At 37.9% G+C, this 20,347-nt stretch overlaps 1 protein-coding gene across 1 annotated transcript; it reads right to left on the bottom strand.

Moving 5' to 3' along the window:
• Nucleotides 1-12,308: 12,308 nt before the first annotated feature.
• LOC139729140 (ubiquitin-like protein 5) lies at nucleotides 12,309-18,549 on the bottom strand. Its single transcript, XM_071640071.1, has 4 exons — nucleotides 18,458-18,549; nucleotides 14,393-14,475; nucleotides 13,486-13,607; nucleotides 12,309-12,623 (listed from the first exon to the last, which is right to left on the bottom strand). Exons 2-4 carry the CDS (start codon nucleotides 14,449-14,451, stop codon nucleotides 12,580-12,582), a joined length of 225 nt encoding a protein of 74 aa, XP_071496172.1. The 5' UTR covers nucleotides 14,452-14,475; nucleotides 18,458-18,549; the 3' UTR covers nucleotides 12,309-12,579.
• Nucleotides 18,550-20,347: the final 1,798 nt, after the last annotated feature.

The raw sequence follows: 20,347 nt of genomic DNA on the forward strand, positions 1-20,347 counted from the left end.
ATGACCCGTGGACTTATTCAAGATGGGTATTTTTGGGACATGTCCAAGGGGTAAGTGAAGCTGGGGTGTGTTGGTCCGAATTGGTCAAAGCGGGTCGTACTGCCTGAGGCAGCTGTAGGCGTGATGGCTGGTGATTTAGAAGGTAATACGCTGAACCGAGATGAGATCCTGAGGAAACAAATAATCCACCTCTATATTCTTAACATCGTAGCAGCCTCTCAACACTCTCTGTGTGCTTCATACTTTCCAGACAGATTATGATACTCAAAATTTGCCAAATTTTGATACATGATATGATGCACTTTATACCTGTCAGGGTTCAGTGGCTTCTTCATCTGGGTTAGTGATTATGAAGGAAGAGAAAGAGTTATGAGAATAAAATGAAAATATGAAAGAGGAAATGATGTGATCAAAGCAAAAAGTGTATGTTTTGTAACATAAGTTGGTAGTTTTGTTATTCCTATTGCAGAGTTCATCATTTCAAGCAAAATGCTTGCCATATTTAAATAGTTAAACGGAGAAAAAGAGATGAAATGTTCTTCTATTACAAATATTAGATGAAACATGAGGGAAACGCTATGTGAACACAATCGTAGAATGAGCGATTTGGTGTTTCGTCAAATGACTTGAACAATAGCTACTGCTTGTAAAGTCTCAATTTTTTCTACTATCATCCAGCCACACAACTCACTTGCTGCATTGATGATTTCTCTGTTCTCTGCATTTCCCCATCAAATGTAGATCTTTAAATCCTGTGTTTTGATCCACCAACAGGGTCAAAAGTTATGTTTGTCATTGAAACAGTAGATAGATTTCTTTTTTTTTTCACAGGTTCAAGAGCAATTATCCACAATTTGAATACAATAATAGTTGACCATAGAAAACAAAAAGTGAGTGAGTGCTTGATCCCACAACTCATTTTGTAAACTCATCCGAGAATGTATTTTTGGGGCAATGGAATAATTGATCCAAAACATACTTGTATATACATTGTAATTTTGAAGCTAAAAAGAAGTATCAAAGGGATTTGTTGGAAGCATTTACTATTTTTTTATTGCCAAACCAGAATTGGTATTCATAAAGAATTTGACACATTTGTTTTTCCTTTTTTTCTAAGTGTTTTTTTTTTCAAATGTGTATTGTGGTCAAAGAGAGCTAATGATTTAATCTGGATTGTGGTATCAAAATATCATCAGTCAATTCTTAGGTTGCCAATGATATGCACTGGTCAAGCAGTCCGATATCGAAACGTCCCTCAAAAATTCCTATTCTCTCCTTATTTGTCAAGATGTGTAACCAGCGTACAGATATGTCATTTTCCTAGACAGAAGGTGTCACAGTGACGGAAAATTTTCCTGATAACGCTATTTTCGCAGCCAGATTGTCACTCCTAGCCTTTGCTGGACTACTACCACATGACACCTGACTGCAGAGATCTGCTGCAATTGAGCAGTGACAAACAAAACAAAACAAAACAAAACAAAACAAAAAGCAAACAAACCCATAACTGATGTCCTCTGAATTTTGCTAGTTGTAAATCCAGTCTCACTTAACTGTACTGTACAAGTGGTTTCTTTCGCGGTGGTTTTATTTTCGCGCTTTTCGCGCTTTGAGGTTGAACCGCGAATTTAACACCACGCGAAAATGTTTTGAACTCGTAGGTTGTACAACGCTATCATTACCGACCGCGAATTTAAACACACGCGAAAAAGTCCGCACCGATGGAAACCGCGAAAGTTTCTGTACGCGAAAGAAACCACTCATACAGTAGATTATGGAAGTGTGATGTTATAGCCATTCATCGCAATGGAAACTGGTTCTAAACATCCTCACATAATCCAAATATTTGTGAACACAGGGGTTGCTATAAACCATGTGCATTCTCAGTTCCAGCCCATCGCCTAAAGCTGTGTGCAAGGATATTTTGCGTAGAACTAGCTCTAAGCTATAACATCACTTTCGTACTCTCTGAACCTACTGAAATTCCCGCACTTGTATATCAAGTGGTTGCACTGTAATTTGCACTCAACAGTGAATAGTGTAGAAAGGACGCCAGTGTTCTTTGGAACTTTCCTGGGGTAGGCCCTTTCTTCATCACTGTGTCTCTCCTGTGTGTATTATGATATTATCCACTTCACTGGCACAAAGGCTGCTGGTTCTCAAGAAAACTGAAATATAAAATACCCCCGCAAGCAAATTTGCACAGCTTTGAACATTGAACATACACTGTACATTTCCCTTGTCTTTATGTGTCTCTCCTCTGGTTCAAGTTTCATGCACTTGTCTTTGTTACTGCGATTAGACCTGAAAATAGGCTACCAGCAGCTGCAGCAGACCCTGCACCAGAGTTCATGGTGTGAGCTTCAACCTATGTTTTTTCTGAGGTGTGTAGTCTTCATTCAAGGCTGAATTTTCCCACTGTTGGGGGTCTAGCATGAATCTTTGCAGCATTTCTCCAGGAAGTCCAGCCTTAGTAAGGTTGTTGAAACTGTCAGTTTTTTTTTTTTTTACCTCACAAGTTACATGTAGTCCTGTAAACTGACATGAGTAACTTACTCATCCATAATTGCACGCATTTGGAGTTCTTGAAGTTTTTTTTGTTTCAGTAAAGTTTGAGGCGAAAAGCAGTCACGTTACCTACCATATCACTCATTATAAGCCTGTTACATAATATACTCATCAGCATCTTTGGACATGGGACCAAGCCAGCACCTACACTTTATGTCATGTTGTGCGATATCTAGCCTCATTATAAAGAGATGTTCTCTTGCATATACATCTAGATAATTTCATCATCAGATTTATTCGATGTTCATCTAATTTTGCAGTTTGTGAGACATCAATATATTATATCAGTATTGTTTCTTTAAGAATTGTACAACCTATCATACTAATGTTGATTGCAGAGATGTCAAAATTATATTACTAGTGTGTTTATCAGCAAACAAAATAAAAATAGTATCCTTGTATCTCATTTATTATGTACAGCCGTATTGATTATATGTGAGTTAAGTCTCATCATGGGTATCAATAAGCTGAGATAAGGTGAAGCATTTGATTTGATTTGATTTGATTTGATTTGATTTGATTGATTTGATTTGATTTGATTTGATTTGATTTGATTTGGATAAATGAGTTCTACACAAAAGCACTTATGATCGTATTAAAATACTGAGTAAGTGTTTAACTTAGATCAAACACACTGTCACAGCCTCCTATAAATGCATCTTATCCAACAGACACTCATAGCTGCTGTATCTAAAATGTAAAGAAGGTGTATTATTAAGGCTGTAAATGAGGACATTTTCAGAGTCCTTCATCTTAAAAGTGGACAGACATGTATATTTTTGCATGGTCAGTGCACCTATGAAATTATACTTACCATACTGCACGACACTGCATGTTATAACACAGGCTACGTGGCAATGAATATTACTATATTGTGGTTGTAGTTTAGTCCTTAGAGCTGTTAGATCAAGCCACACCCTAACATATAGCTTTACTAGTAGAACAACCTGCCATTTATTAGTTACTCTAAAGTTACAAATGAAGATGCGCTTGTGGATTATTGTTACATATTTGTGATGGGGCCTGGTGATAACTGTGAGGTTTGCCATTCCAAGAAACAGTAATGGATATATTCTATTTTGAAGAAGAGATTTGAGAGTAGAAGCTGAGCTGTATTTTAATACAATGTATCTGTCGTAAGGCTGTGTATAGAATTGTACAATGCTGCCCAGTACAAATTAAGTGTACAAGTGGTACTGTTTGTTGAAATATAGGGATATATGGTGGTTATGAAGTAGATGGTTCTCATTTGACAAATTGTAGTATGTCCCAATAGTTGCAGTAAACATTGATACTTTTCTGTTATCTTAGAATTATTTGGCATAATATAATCTGCCATCTTCTGTGTACATCTTCTGTGTTATTTTGATAAGAGTCACCACCCTATGACTCTGTATTTTTAATTGCAGGGTATATATATTTATAATTTATGTAGATAGATAGATGTTCTCATTTAATCCGTTCTGTACAGGAACCTGGTAGCCTGTACATTATGTCTATGGGCATTTCAGAATTCAGTATGGAACGGGGTAAGTTGTGACCCCATTTCATCAGTCAGGATTACTAGCTGCGTCTCTTCTCCACCTCATTCTTTCCACCTTTTCTAATCTCGTCTTTCGAGAAATCAAGTCCCCTACAAGTGCCGTGTACTTGTAAGTCCCACTTTTGCACCTTTTTTTTGCACCCCTACTCGTGATGTCTGACTCCGGTTTTCCAGAATTCAGCCCTCTTCAGAGCATATTGTCTGTCTTGTCCATTGCCAGTCTCACCTGTACTCCAACTTTCTACTCTGCCTCACCTACCTTCGCCATTTAATTTTCAATTCTCTTTTTCTTTTTCTTTCCACTTCTACTTCTTCTTCTACTTCTATACTTCTACTTCTACTTGTACTTGTACTTGTACTTGTACTTCTGCTTCTACTTCCACTTCTACTTCTACTTCTTCTTCTACTTCTGCTTCTACTTCTACTTCTTCTTCTACTTCTATACTTCTACTTCTATACTTCTACTTCTGCTTCTACTTCTACTTCTACTTCTGCTTCTACTTCTACTTCTACTTCTACTTCTGCTTCTACTTCTGCTTCTACTTCTATTTCTACTTCTGCTTCTACTTCTACTTCTACTTCTGCTTCTACTTCTACTTCTGCTTCTACTTCTACTTCTGCTTCTACTTCTATCTCTATTTCCATTTCTATTCCTGTTTCTGTGCATTTTCTCACATCCTAGTATAGCTGCCATTTTCACATACACACACACACACTCACTTCCTTGCCCCCCTCCCCTTTCACTTTCTCCTTCTCTGTGTCATATGTATCTCTTCCTATCACGTATCACTTGAGTCATACGTACAGAGGAAATTCCTGTGAATTTGTACAGTATAAAGGAATTTACAGTCATATCTAATTGATGATATATGGATATTTGCTATAGCATGCACATGTCACCAAGTTTACAGAGTGTAGCAGTATTTTAGTATTTTTGGTCATTTGTTGAACAACTGGCAAAAAGTTATGATTACATTTATGGCATGGTTGGTTTAGTGGGTTTGTGTGTATCATAAGCAGAGATTTAAATCATTTGCTTGGAATCATTCCAGAATACAATTCTGTGAGTTTTAGTACCGTGCTAGCATTTACTGCAAGTGTGTAGACAGTGTGATTAGTGTTCATATTTATCAAAGTGCAATTATGAATAAATATATAGGCAGCAACTTCTGTGATATACTTTAGTGTTAAAGGTAAGCATGCTTACATCTACATGTATTTGAAAAGATACAAGGGGCAACTCCACTGTAAACTGTTTTGTCTCTTTAATGGTAGATTTATTTTGTTTTTTAATGTGTGGGTATTTCATTTTTTATGGGGATGGGAGAATGTGGAAGAGATGACCCAAAATAAGGAGTTTAGTGAAATCAATTTGCATTCAATATATTGTTAATACTGTTGGTCCTTTTCAACTAAGATATGAAGTACATGTATTAAACAAAAACAGAAAAAGAGTTGTACCCTTGCAAAACTTTACACTCGATTTACTGGAAATGAGGTTGCATGTAGATCGAGACATTCTTTTGCCATGTCACGGCCATGCGGTTCTGTGGATAAGACCATGGACTCTCTACATTAAGGTCTCTGGTTCAGGTCCATCAGCAGTAGAGTAGTGCCCCAAGGCCATGTGATGTATCCTCATTGTACTTCAGTGGGAACTTTAAAAAGCCACTAGTCCTGTGGTTGCTAGCATATAAGCACTCAATTGCTTTCCAAGTGGCCAGTTGAACTAAATCAAAACTCAAAGTCAAAATAGGTTTTCACGAGATGTTCCAATAGGGACGAATACCCAGCACACCCCTAACTTTTTAATAGAATGTAGAATTAGTTCTAGTTAAGTTGGGTTATTTTTGTATTTTGTACCAATTAGTTCTGCAGCTTTGTTAGTTCTTGTTTGTAGTTTTATAATTTCTAGAAGTTATATAGTATTTAGATTAATCAGCATAGTAACCTTTTTTGTTTGCATGTTCAACAAATAACAGTGTCCTATTTCTGTGAGAAATAGCCATCTAAAACCAAACTTTGAGATTTGGAGTAAAGGATCGCTTAAGTTTCCCATCATATAACTGACTTGTGTGTATGTAAGCTCATTTTTGGCATGCTGCATCACCCCCAGCTGAAATTTGAAAGTGAAATCCTATATCAATGTATAGACAATATCATTTTTTTTTTGTAGAGATCATAGAATAATGTCACACTTCAGGAAATGTTCTGTCAAGAGAGTAAGTGTTTCCTCAATATTTTCAAGGGTTCAGTTCTTTCTTTTTTTCATTACCATTTAATTGATGTTTTCATTCCTAAAAGCAAGATTAAGATCAAGGATCTGAACTGAAAGTCGGGTTTATTTGCTTGCCCTATTTATTGCAAAGTGGCTTGGCTTTGATGCCACTTGCAAGCAAAGTTAAAGATCGGTTTCAGCTGGCATGGGCTAAAAAGCAGTCCCATAGTGTTCCCCATTCATGAGAACCTTGTTTGCAAATGTGATATTAGGTTCAATGCAGTGAATTCAAACTCAATGAGTTTGATATGATTGGTTTCTTTGCTCTTCTTTCTGTAGCTTTGGAGTAATGCCAGCTGCCGAAAAGAGAAAAAGGAATAATGTGGTGTTAAAGGATCTAATATGACATCAAGATTAGATCTACAGTACATGTATTCTCTGTTTTATATGAGAAAGTGAGAGTATGAACAAACTTATAAATTACAGATTAGAAACGGGGGGTATACATTAATAAATTTGTCAACTATGAGAGGGTTTGTGTGTCATGTCAGAAGATACATTGTCAACCTGTTCACACCAACACTACAAGTTCATGAAGCTTGGTACATACCCAGCTTGGGGCCGCACAACAAAGTCTCTTCAGATTAATGGTGTAACCACTATATCTTCAAAGTTTTTGCATGGATTCACTAACCTTATAGCTGGAATAGCATAATACATGTATACATGTGCCCAGAAAAGAATATGATTGCAATTTTAGAGTTTTTTCTTGGTGTATAATGTAAACATTACTGTTAAACAATCAGAAAGGCAATGCCTGGTACACTGATAATTTGCTTGGTCCATCTTGTAGCACCAGACCACCAAATTGAATGCATGTATCAACTGTACAGCTGTGTTTGTATGTCGTGCACCATTAGGGGTGTTTCTTATTCACTTAATTCTTCCAGACTTTTGAAAGTGTATATCTTTTGACTGATCATCGAATATCTTCTGCTGAGGAAATAAAATGTACTGGATACATGTACATGTGTATGCATAATGTATGTATGAATTAATGTGTACGTACGGGATAGTGATCCACATTCACGTAATAGCATGTGGAAAGGCATACTGTAGGACAATAAAAGCATCTTAACCAGTAAGTTACCAATATCTGTGATGCGTTTTTGTTCCTCTTGTTTGCTTTTCTTTCAATAGAAATGCAGACATTCTTCTTAGTATTCAGTGATAGTTGTGTTTGGGTCAGGTATTTTGTGTGTGTGTGTGTGTTGTGTCCTTTTCTTTTCATCCTTAATTCAAGTTTTTGAATTATGAAAAATGCCTTTCATTAGATTATTTTCTGCATACAATGCACAATAATATTCCCCAAAAATTGTGGAATCAGTTACATGTACCTATTCAGTTAAAGCAACTGTCATCTACAGAAACAATCATATCCAAACTTAGAACCTGTCTGTTCCTGTCACACCGAGGACTATAACACCTGTCTATAATGTTCGGAACAATTGTATTCTTTATCTGTATATGTTTGTTTGTTGTTTGCCATTTTCTTCTCCGTTGTCATGTTTGAACATGGCTATACATGTATATATCTATCTTTTAATTTTTGAAGTGCCATGAGCACTGAAAGACGGACCTGTGGGCTATACAAGTAGCCACTATTATTATTATTAATATACAAGTACATGAATATCACGGGCCTGTATACACATACACATACACATGCACGCATACAACAGATATATAAATATATACATGTGTGAGTGTGTGTGTGTGTGTGTGTGTGTGTGTGTGTGTGTACGTATGTCTGTATGGATTGGTCTATGCAAAGTGCAAACTGCAATGATACATACATGTACATCTTTAGAAATACATTTGGGATTTATTCATACAATTTACAAACTTCCCTCTTCACACTAAACTTTAGGTCTTACAAGATTCTGAAGCAGCAAAATATTTGTTTTAAAAAATACATTGTAGTAATAAATCAAAGGGCATTTGTTGAACTCGCACAAAAATATTCAAGGAGACCTGCACAATTCGCCATGACTATATGGTGTAACAAAATGCTTCATCATATTTTTTCCTGATAATGATGGTGCACTTGGGTGGTCCAAAATTCATCTTGACTTAAAAAACAGATACAGTCAACCTCGAAGACAAATACAGTACAAAGGTACCAGAGAAAAATCCTCTGACTTATACAATAGAAGTAAGACATATTTATTATTGTCCTGGGTAGAATTTTTCTTCCACTTGTTCAATTTTTTTTGATGTGAGCAAGACCAACTTAGGCAAGGTTGCCTATCTCCTAGTATTGAAGTCTAAATCCAGGCCTTGAAAAGAGCCAAAATGTTGGTACAGTCCTTGCAAGATGTACACAAAGTTCAAACAGATGAAAAGAAAGGTACAATAAAATTTCCCACAAAATGTTGCACTGTATCAACTTGTAGAGTAAATTCAAATCTGACTTCTTTTTTTTTTTTTTTTTTTTTTTTTTGATCATACAAGGCATAAATAGCGTGAAGTTAACCAATACAATGTAATGTGCTTTGACTCATACAAAACTTCCATCAAAACACAATGTACTCCTGCTGTCATGAACCAGGTCACAACAAAGCACAAATTCAGGTCCCACAATAACTATTCATACACCTTCATATACTTTATTTGTTCTGCTATACTGCAATTTCAATAAAATGAAAGAAAATGCCTGTTACGACAGACTTCATTATAAGAAGAAGAAGAAGAAGAAGAAGAAGAAGAAGCAGAAGTACAAGAACAATATATCAATTTACAATTGTGCAAAACGGAAATTCTCTGTAACTTATTGTAGCATGATCGACAATGTTGAACTAAGGTACCATGCAAAGACCATATCTCATAATTCTTGTAGTGATTCTAAAATCACCATGGTAAAAATAATAACACAGAGTAATAATAAAAATGAACCATGCACAGACAGACTCAGGACAACATAAAGACATAATCCTCTCGTGACACCAAATGTGACCGTGCATCACAAAACGAACAAAAAGTCGCACACAGTGATTTTGTGTGAGGACTGAAAATAGGTGAAATGGGTAAACCTAACCAATCTTGAGTTTTTCATATTTTCTGAAAGAGCAAGTCTTTTTCTATATTATATTAAAGTTTGGGATCATAAAACAAACAGGAACTTGTGTTTTCAGCAGTTTTTCTCGAACACTTTTTGGTGGAATAGTGTGATTAGTTGTTTCTCATAGAACCCTCTTCCCATTTCTCAAAAACCCTGTCCATACACTTCACTTTCAACTCCAATAACTTTGGAAAGAATGATGCTACTGCATTGTAAGTTGGCATTAATCATGCACAGAATGTCCTAATGAAGCATGCTCAATCCCTTCATTGTTGTTGCTCTGGTGGTCAACATCCTGTTTTTTGTTCCATTCATCCCACAGCTAGCATAGCTTGGTAAAGATTAAGCGCTTGAATACATCCTGTACTTCAGAGCCTGTTTTCTCAGTTCACACATTCCAGAGTGTGTCCTTTCTTTCCAATATTTAGACAGGTTAGGAGAGTCCATTTGAATTGAGTTATACATCATTTTAAAGCTTAGAGTCTGCTCTCTCAGAATCTACTCTTAACTAAAAATCATGTCTGGCGACATTTTGTTCGCTTTGTGATGCAGGGTCACAAATGGTGAAATGCAGACATTAGAGAAAACAAAAGCAACAACAGGGGATACACCCCTTTAAAGACACACAGTAGAGGAGAACACCCCATGTTTGTGTGTCATGCATGGGAATGACTTCCATTTAGCCAGGGGAGGAAAGGAGGAAAGTTTTAATCTGAATTGGACATCATCAAACACATCATACACTATAGCTAAACAGAGTTGTACGGCTGTTACGCTGCCTGATAGTTGCTGTGGATAGAGGCAACTGAATCCCTCTGTCAGAAAACAGCTACTCGGTACTTCCATAAACACTGTGCAATGGTCACGGCTGTTTGGTGGCAAACAAAGGATATCCAGTTGCTATTTCACAGAAAACAGTAAGCCTACATCCAAAACATGACCCCCTCCTCACAAAAAAGGGGGACCTACTCTTATTATATAAAAGTCCTAGAAGCTCTTAATAGGAAACACTAGACATTGATGAAAGGAAACTACAGATACTCTCAGCGGTAAGGATAATACAGGGGAATCCCGTTATAACGAGATCGATTACAACGAGAATCCGCTTATAACGAGATAAATCGTCTGGTCCCAAATAAATTTGCGTGAGCAACTGTGAGCAACTAATGTTTGCGACCATAGCGAATTGTAGGTTTCAGGAGAAATTTTGAACATGTTCAAAATTTCTTTGTGATAAGAAAAACTGATTGTAACAATGTAAATTGCTTTTGAGTTTGATTGCAACTGTTACCGAACCCTGAAGAAATTTAAAATCTGCTATTATTCGCTACTTTCACAAACTTAGCTGCTCAGTTAGATACCCCATTTACGTAACTTTGATTATGAGAGAAATTGAATTACATGTCAAAATTAAAATATGATGAGGTCGTAAGCTAAAATTTGACTTAACTCAACTCTAACTAATCGAAATACTATTTCAGGTCAACAGTTACCGGGGCCTGGTTTTTGTTTATGTAAATGGCATTCACCCATCAATCTCGTCGGGTAAAATATTCACACAAAGCACGCATTCAACCTGGTGCATCGCAACAAACTGGAAGCACAAGGCGCTCTGGCAGTAATAAAGTCATCACGCATTTCGCGCATCGCACTTTACAGTAATAGCGATAGAAAAATAGGATGTTGGGCACAGTGTCCTTGAAGGAAATAAGAAATGAGAGTATAAATTGTGATGTAAACTTTCACCACAATACACATGATTTATTTCAATAATTTGTCATAGAATGAAAGAAAATTCGGACTTTTAGTCACAGTTTTCATCCACGCGAGTAATACGCTTGACGCAACATTGATAGCGCGATGACTTTACTTACAGTTGCATAAATTTTTCTTCATCTCTCTCTTCTCAGATGTGCAGATTGATTAATATGTGGATAACAAAAGGCAGGCCCCATCTACGACATGATTATATGATTCGTCAAATCTGAAACATTCCATAACAAGCGTCGAGAACAAAAAAATAATAATAATAATAATTGTAATTATCGTGAGAATGCTCTCACATTTTCCAGTCACATTTCTTGTTTTTCTGTTCATCAACATGACGTCGTCATATTACTCAATGCATGTAACCCAATTTTTAACAGAGAACATTGATATAATGTGTACTTTTCACACATGTTCAGATACAACTAGAATCCGGATATAACGAGAAAAATCACCCGGAACCAACGATCATGTTATAACAGGATTCCCCTGTACTGTCACACGATTAGGAAGTTTTGACAACAAGAGAAACTACATTTCTATCTCATCCCATTAACAAGTAGCTCAGAAAAGTACATTCACAGGAAGTTTAGTTAGCAGGTTAGTCCACTTCCAATTCAAAAGTTTACCTATTTTTATAAGGAAGTAAGAACTCATTTGTAAGCCCACACAAAGTTTAACCACAGGCCATCTGTATGTTACAGCTGACATAATAGATGCAAGTGCCCACTTGTTTGATAGTGTATCTTACTCTGTACTTTACATTGTTGGGAAAAACTGTTTCTTACATTTCTTCTTGATTTCTGTGCTTGAGACATGCACAATGCACCAAGTCTAATAAAACATCTCTTTCAATCGTTCAACTGTTCACAGCTGCCAACGAGATATTTGGGCACTGTTGAGATGTACTTTTCACAACATTCACAATTATTCTACCTGCAGTAAAGTAAATGATGAAACACCCCTCCCTCCCATCCCCCCCCCCCCCCCCCCCAACCAAGTCTCTTGTTCACTGACAGTTTTTCTCTAGGATAATGACCAAATTCCATATTACATCCAGAATTGCATGTCCACTACACTTCTTTTGTTTGTTTGCTCAGCAATCAAGATGCACCCATTTTATGGAAATGCACCACAAGCTGAGGATACACTCCAATGCCATTCAGAGTCTGACTTTTTCCCATTTTCCCCAGCGATTGTCTTCAGCAACAGATCAAGAGAGGATGCGATGCTGGTGTAATAGAAAATGCAGTTCAATCATGCCAAGAGTCCATAGATATACATTGTATGGTTGCAGGAATGCACCCCTGACATTGAAGAATTCTGGTTCCGCACACCCCTCAGTGTCGATGTTGATGCCTCTCACTGGTAGTACAGTTCCAGATTGTCGCCATCAGATATTTCGTCTGGATTACAAATTTGTCAAGGAAAAATTTTTCCATCTCTCTACTTATGTGATTTCTATTCATCAAACGGGAATGTAAGTAACCACCTAAGAAGGAAACAGAATGAATGAAAATGCTTCATCATTTTCTCTGGTATATCCTGAAGGGCTTGCTTTCATGGGTGAATTTCCAGCTTCTGGGACCTCTTCTTTTCAATATCAGATACTGTAAAAGTGAATATTTTTGCGCGACTAATTTTTCGCACTTGGCTTGGTAAGAAGAGTTTCGCGTGTTTTTAATTCTGCGGAATCAAGACTTCAAATACTGGAACTTATGGCAAGCAAAAATATTCCCGTGCTCTCATTTTCGCGCTTATTTCTGGTTGCGCGAAATGCATGAAAATTTCAACATCGCGAAAATTTCCACTTTTACAGTAACAAAAATGCATCACTGAGAAATGTTTGGAAAATCATGCATTGCTTGATCCTCAAACTACAGTCCACACAAAAAAATGAACAAGTACATTCACTGACACTACAACCTTGCCACATGAATTCTTGTTAGGATCTTAGTTGTACACTCTCCAACATGCAGCCCTCTCTCTCTCTCTCCCATCTTCCATTGACAATTTGTCATTTTCCTTCTATCCCTTCGCATCATAGTAACTACAATTTCAATTCTAACTAGATACTGAACAAAACACTCAATACACTGCACAAAGAAACCATATCATCTTTGGTTGATGTAAAAGTATGTGAGTCACTGTTAAAAAGAAAAAAAAAAGTATGAAAATTATAAATTTACCTCTGCATCCCCCCCCCCCACCTCCCCCTTTCCATATCATGAGCTTATTAACCACATACACCCAGTCTGGAAAGGATACAATCTCGTATCGTGATGTGATTTTTGTAGATGGTGTACCACTTCTTGATGACAATCCGATCCGACTTTGTTCCCGTCTGCGCTGCAACCAACTTCTTCAGGTCTCCAACAGTGTCATCCTGGCTGAGTTGGCGGAAAGATGCTGTTAAGGAAAGCTGAATTTCATGCCTGCAAGTTTCAAAACAGCATAAGAGATCTCCATACATAGAAAAAAAAGACACTTGTAATAGTGAGAACCATATATATTCCATTTCTGATGAATCTGTACGTCTGAGGCTTCTGATTTTTACAGCTGTACGTTCTTCTCTGACTTATCCAATACATTAATATAATTACCATCAAAGGAGTCATTCATACTTGTGTCAATTTAAGAGCTTTTCATCTCTCAGAGGTGGAGTTTGGCCAAATATGGTGGCCAACTAAGTGAATGCAGCCATATTAGTAGAACACATTAGTGAAGTTTGAGGAAAATCAGGCAATCTGTTCCCGAGTATACTCGGGACTCGTTCTCAACGGGTTAAAATGTGTCAGGAACAAGTCGAGGAAATAAACACTTCTCATTAAAATTGAATTTTTAAGGACTCAAAGATGGACACGTAACACATCTATGCAATAAGTGTGCTACATACACTGTACATTTTACTTTATGACTGTATCAATGGAATAGTCACCAGAGAAAATAAGAAAAAAAAAATACATTCTATGACTATGCCTAAACCACAAGCACAATTCAGATAGGAGTTTCTCCGCTCTGTGAGAGGTGATAATAGACATTTCCATCACCTTGTGTATTAGCAAACCATATTTGACAATTACAAACACTTATCAACATTCTTCATCCCATTGTGATTGTAGAGTGAAATGACGATGATCACGATGATCATCTCTTCCATGAACGCAAAGGATACTTGCACTTGACTCTCACTTTCTTCCCCAGTCTGTCATTCAGGGTGATTTCAATCATCATGATGGATAATTACTGCTTTGGCTTCTGTTGTCAAGAGAAAAATAATGATAACAAGGAAAAGTAGAAATTACGCGGTGCGTAATATATGTCCCCGCCGGAAGTAGCATTTAGTAGCAAAATGTACAATATAGGTAAAAAAATCAAGGTCAAAGGTCAAAGAAGTCAAAGGTCAAAATTCTATGTAGAAGTTTTGAAGCCCTCACCTAGTGCCATCACTTAAAGCAAACGGAATTGAAATCGGGTTACAAATGGCAAAGGAGTAGCATTTTGTAGCCAATGTACAATATAGGTAAAAAAATCAAGGTCAAAGGTCAAAGAAGTCAAAGGTCAAAATTCTGTGTAGAAGTTTTGAAGCCCTCACCTAGTGCCATCACATAAAGCAAACGGAATCAAAATCGGGTTAGAAATGGCGAAGGAGTAGCATTTTGTAGGCAATGTACAATATAGGTCAAAAATCAAGGTCAAAGGTCAAAGAAGTCAAAGGTCAAAATTCTGTGTAGAAGTTTTGAAGCCCTCACCTAGTGCCATCACTTAAAGCAAACGGAATTGAAATCGGGTTACAAATGGCAAAGGAGTAGCATTTTGTAGCCAATGTACAATATAGGTAAAAAAATCAAGGTCAAAGGTCAAAACTCTGTGTAGAAGTTTTGAAGCCCTCACCTAGTGCCATCACATAAAGCAAACGGAATCAAAATCGGGTTAGAAACGGCGAAGGAGTAGCATTTTGTAGGCAATGTACAATATAGGTCAAAAATCAAGGTCAAAGGTCAAAGAAGTCAAAGGTCAAAATTCTGTGTAGAAGTTTTGAAGCCCTCACCTAGTGCCATCACTTAAAGCAAACGGAATTGAAATCGGGTTACAAATGGCGAAGGAGTAGCATTTTGTAGCAAAATGTACAATATAGGTCAAAAATCAAGGTCAAAGGTCAAAGAAGTCAAAGGTCAAAATTCTGTGTAGAAGTTTTGAAGGCCTCACCTAGTGCCATCATATAAAGCAAACGGAATCAAAATCGGGTTAGAAATGGCGAAGGAGTAGCATTTTGAAACAAAATGTACAATATAGGTCAAAGGTCAAGGTCAAAGGTCACAATTGAAATTCTGTATAGAAGTTTCAAAGCTCCCATGTAGCGCTATCATATAAAGCAAACAGAATCAAAATCGGGTTAGAAATGGCGAAGGAGTAGCATTTTGAACATTTTGATCACACACGGACGCACACACGGACGGACACACGGATGGACGCACGGACGCACGGACGGACACACACACGTACGGAGCCCGTTTCATAGTCCCCTGCTCGAACTCGTTCGGCGGGGACAAATATGGATATGGAATGGAATGATTACAACAACTGTGTAAATTCACCTCATATAGACATCTACCCAAGCAGAGGTCTACCTGTTAAATAATACTCGATCATACTAATAATATCAATATGGTGCTATGTCAATGTCGTTCACAGCAGATTATCCAGAAGGCTAACCAAATGTTAGGCCTTATTAACCCTATAAAGCCCAAGGGGAGGGGGGGCACATTGTGCCCCCCCCCCCCCCACCAGATTTTCGTTTGCCACTCCTTCGCCCTTAATCCGATTTCAACCAAATTTGGTGACTTTTCCTAAAATCTTATTGCAAACATTTTGATATATAATTTAGCTATATTTGATGTTGCTGGTTGCCATGGCAACCATAAACTGACAACCATGTCAGTCAGATTTTGCATCTTTTTTCTGTTCCCATTTCATTTAACAGCATTACAGTGTATGAAATGGGTGTTTCTTGGCTGAAATTTGTTGAAGGAGCAAAATTCAAAGTCCTGGAAAGTTTTTCTTATTATTTTCTTTGTTTTTATGTGACAAAGGCATAAAACAATAGATATAATAGAGATAATTGAAAAAAATAATATTTTCTAAAGATTGCCCTTATATTTTGAGTCATTTTGATTCCTTCACCCAAGTTATGCCTCTAATATCATTAGTTTATCATATTATCAATTTGCAATCTTAAAATTCCAGTATCATGCAAATATGAAATGTCATAAGTTCGGCTCATAACTATGCATGTACCCATCCCAAACATTTCATCTCAGGTCTCATAATGTATCACTATGTTGATATGAATAGCGCCCCCATGTGGTGACCTTGAGAAATTTCAACCATAACAAATAATAAAAATTCACTTGCTTATCATTTGTGGCAAATATGAAAATGATTGGTCTATAATAAGACATATTTAAAGGGGATAAAGAAATTATACAGAAAAATCATGTTTTTAGCATATATATCCTATGTATTTCTCTATATTTTGGTAAATAGCGCCCTCCATGGGCGACCTTGTGAAAATTCAAATGTACGGTCATGTAGAGTATGAGTTACTCTACCCACGTGCCAAATATGACGATGATACATCAAATAATAAAAAAGTTATATAGGGAGGGCACAATGTGCCCCCCCCCCCCCCCTTGGGCCTGCGAGGGGTCAAAATAGCTTGGGCTTAATAGGGTTAAACGTGCTTTCATTAAAACATCAAACCAGATTTTCCTGCCACTGTACAAGGCTTTGGTTCGACCGCATTTGGAGCATTGCAGTGTCGTATGGAAACCCAGGTTTATTACAGATGACAGAACTCAGAAGGATCGAAGCTGTTCAGCGCAGAACAACCAAACTGTTTCCTAGACTCAGCACCCTTTCTTACAGTGAGAGACTAGGTCACTTGTAAAGCTTTATCCCCATCCCCATCCATTGCATTACAGGTGGGAAAGAGGGGGCATAATCCAAACTAGGTCTTCAAAATACTACAGTACATAACACACATGGTATAGACAGAATCAACCCACAGTCCTTCTTTGTACAATCACAGTATCGTGGAACGAGAGGCCATCCCTTCATTAATGATTAAGTTCAAATCATTTGCCACCCATTGTCGCAGCAACTGTTTTAGCAAAAGAGTCATCCAATCATGGAACAGTTTGCCCTCATCACTTGTGACATCCAATAGCATAGATTCTTTCAAACATGGTTTAGACACGTTCTGCTCAGACAAACGTTTTGAAATTGCCCGACATCCACGCCCACGCTAGTCTAGTAGTATACTTGGGTGACCCGCACCTCGTCATAGTTAATGTTTGCCAATAATTGAATCAGATTTCGCCACTGAAATTCTTTGAAATCTAACTCACATACAGGAAAAATGCTTAAAATTTCAATGGAATCACAAGTTCACTGGTTGATATTGAAAATTTGCAGCTATCGTCGTCAAGGCGAACGATGCGAAAAAGTTGCGCGCTAAGGAAGGGGCCCGCAACTCGTCACCCGCTCTCCCATAGACTTAGCACGTAAAAGACGTGTGCGGCTGACCGTGATGTTCCCATAGACATACACGTAAAAGATGCGTGCTGGTGACATAACACGTATTCCTAATAGCCCTATTAAAAATTTCAGATTTTCGCGAAAAACTGTTCGGTTTTCACCACAGTTTGCTTGGTTTTGGTAGCCCTGCCAAGTTTCAAGCGTAAAGAACACAGTCCCGACCATACATTTTTGTTCAGTGCGCTCAAAACGATTTTAAGCGGGGTGACGGTATTCGGGCCCCTGACGAGGTGCGGGCACCTGGCTATACGCTTGATAAGTTGATATAAATTAGACGCTAGGCTGTTTATACTCGTGCTACCAAGCGCTGACGACCGGGAGACTCGACAGGATCTACCTACACTCCCGCACAGATGATGATGATGATGATGATGATGATGATGGTAGATCTAAGCCTACATCTGTAGATAGCATATTTTACTATGACAATGTCTAGATCTAGTTATGAGGGAGGTGGATCGTGGAAAGAATCAGATGCGTTCAAGCCTATACAGACTTGATTGTCAATGAATGGGACTATTATCAGCGCATGTATTCACAACGAACGCGGGAAGACGCACCGCGCGAGTGTTTGGGACAAAATTAAGTTAGTTGTCATCCATTCAAACCAAGGAAAGTAACGTATATAGTATGTACATACCAGTTACGTTGAAAATAGGATACGGACTCGTGAATCCCAATAGGATTATCTAGACACCAGAGTTCACACTTTCGAATCACGGACAAAGATCATGAGATCAAAGTCGTTCGTGCAAAGAGGCTACGCAATGATCTTTGACATGATCATAATATGCGCATCTTGCATGCATAGAATCCATAAAGACAACGTTTCAATTTTCAGAGCGCCATCTACTGGTCGAAAACATTTACGGCTTACAGGAGGTTCGAGAGATGATCGGGCCCGTTGCATAAAACTCCAACCGGATTTTTTTCCGGTTGAAATCACAAAATTGCGGTTGGAAGCTCCCAACCAAAGTTTTTATGCAACGGATTTTACATTCTTAGGTTAGCAACCTTAAAAAATTCAGGTTGGGCAATATAAAGGTTGCTAAAAAAGTTTTATGCAACGGGACCATGGAGTTACAACTGACTATTATTCAATCAGCTGTCAGTTTTCTATGGATGGACAAAAGAATTCCACAGGTGCATTTGTGCCTTTGATGTTCGATGCTTGAAGCGGTAGCCGCCATCTTTCTGAGCAATCTGAAGATTCATTTTTAACGCTAACATAATATCGGGTATATGCTGCTCGTTTATATATCAAATGCAATGAAATTTCACCTAATGATATAGCATATAAAACAAAAGTCAATTCCGTTAAAAAATATGTGCAAAAGCGTAAATCTGAGCAGTATTTTGTGAAAGTGTTTGAAATTTCACCCTCACGGAAAGCCGGTTTTATCACTTTTCTCCTTATTCCCGCAAAATGAAACTAATATGGTATCATCGTCAAGTATAGTTCTTTATGAATTGATATGTCAGATTAGCGTACAGACACGTACAGTCGAGTAATTTTGATATCTATTTCAGCAATATTTGAGCAATTTCTATTCGCGCACCCCGTGCCTTTACCATTGTCTACCGCCCATCGTTTGTAAGTAGGGATAGCGAAAAGTAATTACCATAACAAAGACATTTCTTTCTTGGAAAGTGGCTGGTGATTATGCAATGAGACACGAGTCAATTGTCTTCGCATCTGAGCGGCAGATCCAGTTTGACACATACTTCAAATAGTTTTGAGTGGCGGCTTCGAGCATGGGATCAAAGCGAATAAGACTGTTGTGAGTCCATCTCTCGAACCTCCTTGGTTAAACCACAGAACAGTTTCTAGTTCGGCGGGTTGAATTCATCATGGACTGTATAGTGCGCTATAGGGCCATACCAATCCCCCTGTAGAATCTCCAAACCGTGTGGAAATCAGAAATTTGTTTTTGTTTTGTTTGTTTTTTTATATGGAATCAACAATACCCTGCAAGTACCATACCAGCCGCCTGGAGAATCAGCAGACCGTGACGGGCGTGCAAATCAGAATATTCCCTATGACTTGTTATGATACTCTGCGTCGTTATCGATCATGTGATGAGGTTGAAGTGAAATACAGTGTAGTCTTTTTGACGTGCACTGATTCAGTTATGTTGATATAGGAGCTTATGTCTGAGGATTGAGAAAGCCATAATTATTTTCTTAGAGCATCTGAAACAGTCATACCAAGAGCATTATATTCAAGCATGATTTGAATCTACTTATCACTAATGCACATTTACTGAACTGCCGGGAAATGAGCAGTTTGAGATCGGTAAGGAGGTGGGTCAGAGGGATGGGAATAGGTGGTAGGGACGGGGAAAGGTGGATCAGGAGAATTTGTGGGGCAGCAGAGACAGGATCTGCATGGATAGTAGGGAAGGCCTGGGGGGTGGTGGGAATAGGGGGGTGTAGAGAGAGTGTGTCTGGAGTGAGGAGAGGTGATTGATGCCAAGCATTTTCCTTTTTTTTGTCTTGTTTTGTGATGTTTTGTTTTGTTTTGTTTTGT

This window comes from Diadema antillarum, unplaced genomic scaffold, assembly GCF_040938485.1.
Source record: "Diadema antillarum isolate AM-2024a unplaced genomic scaffold, OU_Dant_1.0 seq00000220_RagTag, whole genome shotgun sequence".
Taxonomy (NCBI): Eukaryota; Metazoa; Echinodermata; class Echinoidea; order Diadematoida; family Diadematidae; genus Diadema; species Diadema antillarum.

Coding starts and splice junctions, on each gene's coding strand:
- LOC139729140 (XM_071640071.1), bottom strand. CDS start 14,451: ATGATGATTGAAATCACCCTGAATGACAGACTGGGGAAGAAAGTGAGA. Junction 13,608..14,392: donor AAAGTGAGAGTCAAGTGCAA/GTATCCTTTGCG, acceptor CCGCCAACTCAG/CCAGGATGACACTGTTGGAG. Junction 12,624..13,485: donor TCACATCACGATACGAGATT/GTATCCTTTCCA, acceptor TTTGTAATCCAG/ACGAAATATCTGATGGCGAC.